The 9,601-nt window shown below is 36.8% G+C and overlaps 1 protein-coding gene across 5 annotated transcripts in view; it reads left to right on the top strand.

The window, feature by feature from the left end:
• Nucleotides 1-9,601, top strand: part of LOC111866039 (leucine-rich repeat and calponin homology domain-containing protein) — a 96,101-nt gene that overhangs the window by 49,353 nt on the left and 37,147 nt on the right. For all 5 annotated transcript variants that reach the window (XR_002843083.2, XM_023854552.2, XM_033752144.1 and 2 more), the window contains exons 6-7: nucleotides 1,555-1,731; nucleotides 2,971-3,086. Coding sequence is in view for 4 of the 5 variants with exons in the window: in XM_023854552.2 (XP_023710320.1) it covers nucleotides 1,555-1,731; nucleotides 2,971-3,086 (293 nt within the window). In the remaining variant the exon portion in view is untranslated. The remainder of the gene's footprint in view (nucleotides 1-1,554; nucleotides 1,732-2,970; nucleotides 3,087-9,601) is intronic.

Raw genomic sequence — 9,601 nt, 5'->3', positions numbered from 1 at the left:
GTTTTCTGTATTGTCCGATCGAGTCTACATGAGGCGCAGCGAAGGCTATTCACAGTTAGTCCTGGAGCTACCTCCGAGTTAATTCCGAGTTAGCCAGCAACCAGTCAGTTGTATTGTGGCATTTGGCATGTACTATTTGTGATACTGCAGATAGCAGTAATCGTAAATCTGTAATTTGGGTGATTGTAAGTGCGAATGTGAAATAAAATTCGCTACATCAAATACGGTGTGAAGTTATTTGTCACGATATATGCCCAATACGCGACAATATATTTTGGAGTTGCTGCTAATACGTTTATTAAGTTCCATCAAAATTGGCTAGCATTTCAGTAGTGTTTATGGTTTTTAATGAACTGGATTACAGTGTGGTGAGTTATTGTGTATATTTGGTGTTTATAAACGTACATCAAGCAAGACATGTGCTTCTAGTTGCATTGAAATTTTTTCACTTGGTATGTGAGAATGAATATTAACCACTTAACAATCTAGAGCTTTTTCAGTGTATTGTAATACTGTAGTCTAAATTATTTTTGCTAAGTTTACAGTTCACAATTGATTTATTTCAAAATAAATAATTTTTATTTCCTGATGTTCAAAAATATGAACTGTTCATGAAATTAAAAAGGTTCGACTGACAGCCAGCAGATGAAATGAGTTCTCACATAAGAGCAAAACCCACAGCAGAACAGAGTACCTAGTGTGCCTCATCAATGGATCCAGTTGAATGAAACATTTGTTGATTCACCTTGACACTGAACAAGAAAAGGTTAAGAACGTCACTGTTAGCATGAACAAAGAAATAAGTGGTGAAAGATGTTTAGACATCACCCAAGCAGTTTTATGTGGATGAGGGATTCATTTTAATTTGACTGTGAAAACTAGTTATTGGTGCAACAGCAACGCAGATACGGATTCTTTTCACATCCCTAGTTAAGCGTCAGGTCATGTGCAAAAGGGATGACTGGCTCATGTTGCATCAAGGATAAGTGATATTGAGTTGGGTGACCATGTGGCTCTGCTGAATACTCACTCCTAGGCTAGTCAGGACTGGACTCCATTAGGTTTTTTTTTTCCTTGTCACTACAGCCCCAGTGGGCCTAGGCCTACCTCCATGAACTTCTCCTTTCACTTCGGTTTTTCTAGATCTTACACATTCGGTAGGACTCCTTGGGTGGGTGATCAGCTCATCGCAAGGCCTCTACCTATACACAAACTCAGAAAAACGCGCGCGCGCACACATACACATACTCATACTTAACTTCCATACCCTGAGTGGGATTCGAACCCATGATTCCGGTTTCCAAGCAAGCGAAGACAGTACATATCTTAGACCGCTCGGCTACCATGACCAGCTCCATTGGGTATACACATTGTGTATATATAAGCAAAATTGTGTCAGTCATCACATAATTTGTATTTGTGTTTAAGGTGTTGTCTTTAAGTTTTGTATGTCATAAGGAATTATACATTGCAGGGGAAGTTATACAGTAAGCACAGTTTTCTTGAAAAATTAAAAATCATTGCTTCTGTCATTAATGGCTGTTTATGTGGTAGGTAGGAGAAGATGAAAAAATTAGTAGAGTGAAAGGGCAGTGGACCCGGCAGGAAAGTGAACCTATTCCGGTGAAACATCCTCCAGACATACGCGCCAATGGCAGCTGTAGTGGTGCCTCCACACCCTCTACTATTAGTCCAGGAGAAAACACCATTCTTGAAGACGAACTGACTAAAGTAGGTTTACAGATCTTTTGCTTTAGCATAATGGGCTTTGTCCAGTGCATGCTGTGATGGGAATTGATCTGTACCTATTCTTCAGGTGACTGCATTTCATGCTAATGGTTCATCTTTTGCATTTTCTTTGTACAAAGCATATTAATTTACTGCATAATAGGGAGCCCCCTGTGTCTATCTGCATGATTCATCTCTGAAACTACTTGAAAAATATTGATCAAATTTGGCATTGAGGGATCTATATTGAAAGTGGCCAGGCAGACATGTTAATTCATATCAGTCAAATATGAACCCTCTAAGGGAAGGCATGCAGAATAGAGGTAACTGCTAAACAGATGGGCAGAGGAGACTTCTGTCAGTGACTTAGGTATAATATGATAACCTCACAGATCCAATTTATGTCACCTTGATTGCTACAAGAAAGGAAATTATTTAGTCATTAAAAGCCTTTAATATGGCTGTATCATGTGTCAGACATTACAGAAATTTTTTGGGCTTCGCTAATGGACAAAATAGTACTGTTTTATTTGTGCATTTACTGCATGTGTGAGAATACAGGTCATCTGTCACTTTGAAAGTACTTCATTTACTTAAAGCTACCTCATTATCTCAAACATTTAATGTTGACTGAATTTGAAAGTACCAACAGTTCTTCAGAGATTCTGGTAAACTGTGTCCTGTCAATATGCTAAAGGCCTAACATAGGTACATTTCAGACAATATCATGTCAAGTGATGAGTAACGCCCTTCATCATGGCACCAAAACAGTGTTGGTGGTTCCTGTTCACCTTCTGTTTGTCTAGTTGGAGAACTACATGGAAATGCTCTGAGTTCCCAAGCCAGATGGTCTGCCAGTAAAGGAATGGACAACCCTAGGACCTTTTTTTGCTTGGAGTTTCACAGTTTGATCTGAAAATTTGTATCGTTAAAATACAAGTAAAACTAAAGTACAGAATATTGGTGTAGAATCTGCATTATCTACGTGCAACAATCAGAACTGAATAATGGATGTCTGAGTGAGGTGTACATGTAAATCATATATTTTGTTCTGGTACTCAAAAACTCTAAGTAGATGTCACCAATAGCAGTTCCATATCATTTGTCTTTGACCTGTTTCCTGTCATTCATAAGCAGTGAATGTAGCAATCTGCGAGTCAGTCCTTTGTGTCACACCACATGTAAACAGTTCATATGTAGTTTATATTTTGGTGAATCTTATTACATCATGCACAATTTCAGGCAATTATTCTCCAGGAGCATTTGGAATGGAAGAATATGGAAAGAAAAAATTCTGATAGAGAAGATTACGTAAGACTCTCGAAGGCAACAGATGGTATGAGACCTATTCATGGGAGGTAAGATGTGGGTCAGAAAGATGCATAATCCTTAGTGATGGTTGCTTTGCTCTGTATCAACACTGGTATGAGTTGAAAGCCTAGACTTGCTGCCTGGTTATGGTAAACATCAATAACTGGTCTGTATGCTTTTTATAATGTCTTTAATGTAGTGGTGATGGTGCTTATTTGTGTCTTAACAGTTTTTATAATCTTAGTAATTAGTTACTGGGTAGAGAGTGTTCTGTGCTATAATAAAATCATAGACGTTTTCTAGACTTGTTTCTTGGTTAAATTATGTTGACACTTCCCAAACATTCCCTTTGCCAGTAAAGTGTGCAGTAGGTGGAAAAATGGGCGGTGTGTGCTGTCTTTGGCTGTTGCTTCCTGTTATGAACTGAAAAGTCTTCTCAATGTGCAAGTAATAATTAGTACGCCTGAGTGACTGTGTTTCCTTGACATTAACTTCAGAACTTACTCTAATTTGTACTCTTGGTTCTCAACAGACTTTCCATTCATGAGAAAATTATGGTGGCAAAAGTGTTAAAGAACTCTGAGCTAGTTTAAAAGACTTATAATTTTATATTTTAGCATCCTGTTATGATGTGATTAATTAATATTATTATTTCATCTCATTTCATTGCACAGATTTTTTTAATGCCCTAAGGCATGTGGTTTCTCTTCAGACTGTCACTTACATTCACTTGTTAGCACTGTTAGTACAACAGTTGCTCACCACTGACCATCAACATCTTGATGTTGCCTGTGAGGTCATACACTATTAGTGTTTATATTCCATTGTCTTTCATTGAAGCTGAAATATTAATTAAAATTAAAGTTAGAAGTATATATCTGTTTTGTCTTGGTTTTCCTCTCATGTTACTTAGCTGAAATGTATAATATTTGGTATTCTACTAACATGGAAGAGTATGTCATAATGTATGGGTATGTACTTGTAATATTCGTTGTTTGATGGATGGGGATTGTGGAGATGTGTGAAGTTTGTGATTTTGGTTTTGCTGTCTGTTGTAAAGTTTCATGTACTGGATTGTAAGTGTGTATATACATGTCATTTATGTGTAAATTATTCTTGTTGGCCAGATAAATGTGATATTTCTCTAGGCTGTGTACACATTTTCCCTTTCTCCCTGTTTCTGTGATGTCTTCGGTGTTTGTTATGGTTCCATATATTTTTAAACAGCCTAAAGAAATACAACATTTATGAAACCAGCAATATTGACGCTCATATATACACTCACAATCCAATATTTGAAGCTTTACACCAGATAGTAGCACATGCCAAAATCCAGTTATAAAAAACTTCACATGAGAAAATATCTTCAGCCCTCATTCATGAACCAACAGATACCACATGTAACTACATACTCATGCAGTATGATATGCACTTAATAATAGAACAGTACCAAACATTAACGCATAGCACAACTGTACATTTTATCTAATTAACACAAGAGGAAATCTGAAACAAAAAAATAATGCAATCACAACAGGGACCTGAGTAACAAAATAGTGTATCAAAGAGTTCTATCTTCTGGAATATACTGCCATGTAGGCTGTTGAAGAGCTTGCTACCTGCTTCAAGCTATTTTCTTCCATGGCTCATTCTTCGACCTTGAAAATGGGGTGACATGTCCTCCAAAGCATTGTTGGATTTCAACAGACTACATGGCAATACATCCCAGAAGATAGAACTTTTCATAACCACCCCGAGAGAACATCAGATCCTACATAACATAATGTACTAGTTTTATCAGCCTCAAAGTGATAGAAACTTAGAAGATAGCACTCAACTTTAATTTTAATTAATCTTTTAACTTAAACAGAAGACTGTGGAATGTAAATAGTAACAGTGTTCCAGCTCATGGTCACAATGTTAACTGAAACATGCCATACTAACATTGCTGATAAGTAAATGCAAGTGACTGTGGTGAATAAAAACCACACAGCTTCCAAACATTAATGAGAAATTGTATAATGAAAAGGACTGAAAAAATAATACTGATTAAAACTATTTCTTTACCATTATAATGTGTACTAAATTTTATTGAAGTAGGTGAAGAAATTAAATAATCATTTTATTATCTCACCATAATTAAGAAAGTGAAGGGACCAGAATTTAATAAGTTATCTGAAGTGGAAGTACTGAGTCTTGAATATGATGAAAGGTGCTCATCATCTTGAGAACTTTTTATGTAATGGAACAAGGGAGCATTTTAGCCATTATCGCAATAAATGTGGCTCCCAAACTTCCTAGAATGAACAAAATTATAATATTGTTTTCAAGCACAATAATGGATTGTACATTGTTCATGATAGCTTATGCTCTTATTAGCCTTAGGTTCACGGAATATTGAGATAACAGATCTTGAAATGGCAATAGATCTGAATTTTGAAATCATTTGTCATTGCCCATCTCTTTCCCAATGTAATCATGCAGAAACTGTTTCACTGTAGCTAAACTGAGATTCATGATTTCTTCCGAACCTTTAGACCAATTTGAGGGGCAGAATGTAATACCATTAAACTTCAACACATTTCCCATTCTGAAATATTAATTTTGAACATAATTCATAAGAAAATCTTGAAAGATGTGAATTTATATGTAAATTCTGTTTCCTCTCCAAGCTTCATATAGTCACAGGTTTTGTTTAGTAATGACACCATATATACAGCAATCTTATCATTGAAATGCCATAATTAGGTTGACAGTATTTACTGCCTCTATTGCTTATATCATGTTTACCATAATCTGGATTAGGGGTTTCTTATTTTGCTGTCTGAAAATTCAGAGCTTATCTTGTTATTTGTTACTCATAGTACTCTGCAGTATTTTTGATATGGTAGCAGAGGCTTATTGTTTTCTGTGTGCTGCTCTCCATTCAGATTGAGTACACATCATTATACATAGTTGGTCCAGAATCAGTTGACATCTGCCAGTTACATGACTGGATAGGAGGTAGACTGCCTAGATTCAATTTTTTGGTAAGGGTGAAATATTTCTCTCATGTTCACACTATGTGTGGGATACACTTAAGCTCCTCGTCTTTGGTTACTGGGGATATTGCAGCTATAGTATGAAGCTGTAAGATGTAAGGTTACTTTATCCTGGAATTCTGTTCAGTTTCTTTGTGGGTTGTAAGATATGCAGTGGCACTGAAAGACACTAGATCATCCTGTCTGGCAGAGAGCATAGATTTATGGTATACAAGCTGAGGTTTCCATGTGCAGCTATAAGATTTAATGTTGTCACAACTCGGAAGTTTACATCTGAATGGACTGGAAGTGTTTGGCAATGAAGTGCTGAGCAGAATATTTGAACCTGAAAAAGGAAAAACAACATGGGGCAGCTGAGAAATGAATACAAAATTTTGATCAGGAAATGTCAAATGAAAGAGGCCATTTGGAAGACGAGGTGCACATGGAAGGATAGTGTCATTCTGAGTCTTAAAGAAACAGGTTGAGAATTTCAAGGTTGATTTATACTGACTCAAAATAGGGTCCAGTGACAGACATTTATTAACATGGGAATGTGATTTTGAGTTACATATAAAGTAGTTAATTTCTTCACTGGCTGAGTATTTATAAACATCTAAAAGAAAACTTAAAACTATGAAATCAGTTTGATCAGAATACCTTGCATTACTTTCCCCATTCTTTGTTATTCCTGTATTTTATTAACAAGTTGGCTGCTGCCTTGTAATTTAAGAATTTCCCTCCAGCTATCACTTGTAATGTGGATTTATAATTTAATCCAAGTTTCTAATGTGGTCACAGGTGACCTTATGTGTATCTTGCCTATTTGAATTGGTTTCTATTGTGTGCCTCCTGCTGGATCACATAGCACGTAAGGTTTACTTTGTGCCATGACAACCAGTGTGTTAATCATAAGAGAGTTTGCTGCAACAGATTTGCATATGTTTGCAGTAGGGAAAGTATGCATGTGCCACCTGTAGACTTACAATTTGAGCATATTACTAGTAACTCATATTTTGTTGCATTGTGTGAATTGCTATAGGTATTTATTGTATTCTTTGTCAGCATGTTATCTTAAGTGGCAATCCCATCTCCTGGAAATGGTGTTGTGTTGACAAAGTATACAATAAATGTTAAGTTCTTAAATACAAATTGTATCATCATAATTCTCGTCTTCTGAGATGTGTACATAGTACACTGTATAGCACACTGGTTACTACTATATGTACCATCTGCTCTAACATTAAAGACTTCTGCATATTGCCCACAGAGTGTATTTGTTTGTATTTAATGATTCCAACAGTAAACAGTGGTTATTTCCCTAAACAGCATTAACTGATGGTCTTTGTAATGGAGGAGAATGTTGTTTCCTTTGGTGTAGAGACTGAATTGCTGAATATTAGTTACATGGCCTTCAGGCTTAGAAGCGTTTAGAATCTATTGCAAAATACTACAGGTATTCAGATATCAAAATTAATTTGTAAGTAACTTTTAAGACCTTGAGAATGATATGCAAACAGCATATAAGGTGATGCAGACTGTAGCCAATCATCAAACATTTAAAAGTCTATCATTTAATTTTAAATATCAATAATGACAGCTGGCACCAACATGTTTTTACAACTGAAGTGTCTGCAGCAGCAGTTTGCTACATCCTGTATCCCCTTGTTCTCATACATTTTACAACAAACCTATGTGCCACCATGATGAAAGACATCCCACTCGAAAGAAGGCCATTTACCATATGTACTTGTTGGTACTAATGTGGTCTGTGATATCTCAGGCTGTAACATAATCATGATTTCATTCTCATTAGAAATATTAGAATTTCTTTGATTTGTTTCATTCTGGTCTGTCACACTAACAGTGTTATAAAAAGATAAAACAGTTCCGTCCAGTGCAACTGGCAAAAATTTTTCTTATTTCAGTTCTTCATGCCCTTACATGTTTCTGTCCTTAGAGACCATCATCAGAGGAACATCAATACTGTTTGGAAACCACTATTACAATAGGTGTTCTGAATGTTAAAATATATATACATACAATGCTGACAATACACAAATGGATACAAAATCCAAAGTTTTCACAACTACAGCAGCTGCCTTGATATGTTAAAATTTTTTTAGTTAAGTTAGAATTTATAAACCAAATAGGTTCGTGTCCTCTCTCTTATCACCTCTCCTGATGAGGGCCAAACTTGTGCCGCCTGACTTTCTTGAGAAGAAGGTGCTTTGATGTCGTCCTGTGGTTGTTTATGGTGTGCTGTGTTGTTCACCAGTCGCACTTGACAGTACTATTTTATCTTTTTATAATTAGAATTTCTCTTTCCATTACTATGTTGTGAACAGCTGTTTGCCACCCACCTATTCACCTAAGCAGTTGGTCTGGCCTCTTTCTGCGGATGATTTGGTACTTGGAAGCTGAGAAAAGCATCAATCAGTAGTATTGAAATTATGTCAGTAGTAAGCATTATAAAGATTTTATTACTTATTTTTCAAATAGATTTTAGTATGAATGTAAACAATGTGAAACTGCTGTTCTTGTATACTATATTATTTGGAGGTCCCCATTTCGCATCTCAGCCAAAATTCTGGCTGTCCTAACAGGGTTTAATGTGATTCTCCTTAGGCTATCCAGGCAAATGCCAGTGTAGNGATTCAACTGATGTATCCAAAATTGAAAATAAATGTTTATTTTATATTTTCAAACATAGGAGACCTTACTTTTGGAATTACCCTCATATCTTGATATAGGCAATAACTTCGTCCTTCCCAATTGTTATGTGCTCATTGTTAATTATCCTTTAAGAGCCTAGCGACACCGTATGGAGACCTTTAAATTATAGCCAAGTGGCCGTGCGACACTGTATGGGTACGCGCAGTCCACGCGTACACACAGTGTTTTAAAATCTAATTTTAATATAGAAATTCTTGTTTTACTTACATTATTTTTGGGCACCAGCTTTATAAGTAGACAGTCTTCCCTCCTGCGTCATCTAACTGAATGTTGCCTTCGTGTGGTACTGTTCGAAACATCCAGAAATGCAGAGTCCGATGTCACGCTTCGTGCACTTTGTCCGGATGTAACTCTGTTTCCCACGCGAAGAGCACACACAGCACCTCAGTCTCTTATTAGAGGAAGTCAGCCAGTGATGTCGTCTGGCCTCCTCTAATTGAGATATCACCGATGACACAGCAGGAGGTCGACCCATGAACCATTGAGGGCAAGGTGGACCCCTTGCAGCATGTTCCAGCATGTTGAGCACAAGGACGAGATGAAATTCTCTGTGTGACAATTTTGCGCCACAGGATGACAACAGGATGAAACTGTTCAGAATCGTCAGATCCAGGAGATGGAAAAATAGTTTATTTGTCCATTTCCAGGTCCAATGACTGATTCTGTAACTGTTTGCCATTCTGTCCGCTTTGTCGACATAACCCATGTGCGTGTTGTAGTCAACAACAATTGCTGGCTTGATGGCATTTCCATGCTCATCACAGAACGTGCCTTCTGCTGGAGGACAGTGCATGTTTGTCAGTATG

The sequence above is a fragment of the Cryptotermes secundus genome, unplaced genomic scaffold (genome assembly GCF_002891405.2).
Source record: "Cryptotermes secundus unplaced genomic scaffold, Csec_1.0 scaffold1054, whole genome shotgun sequence".
NCBI classification, from domain to species: Eukaryota; Metazoa; Arthropoda; class Insecta; order Blattodea; family Kalotermitidae; genus Cryptotermes; species Cryptotermes secundus.
Note: the sequence above shows the minus strand (reverse complement) of the source record. Positions and strands in the feature narration are given on the sequence as shown.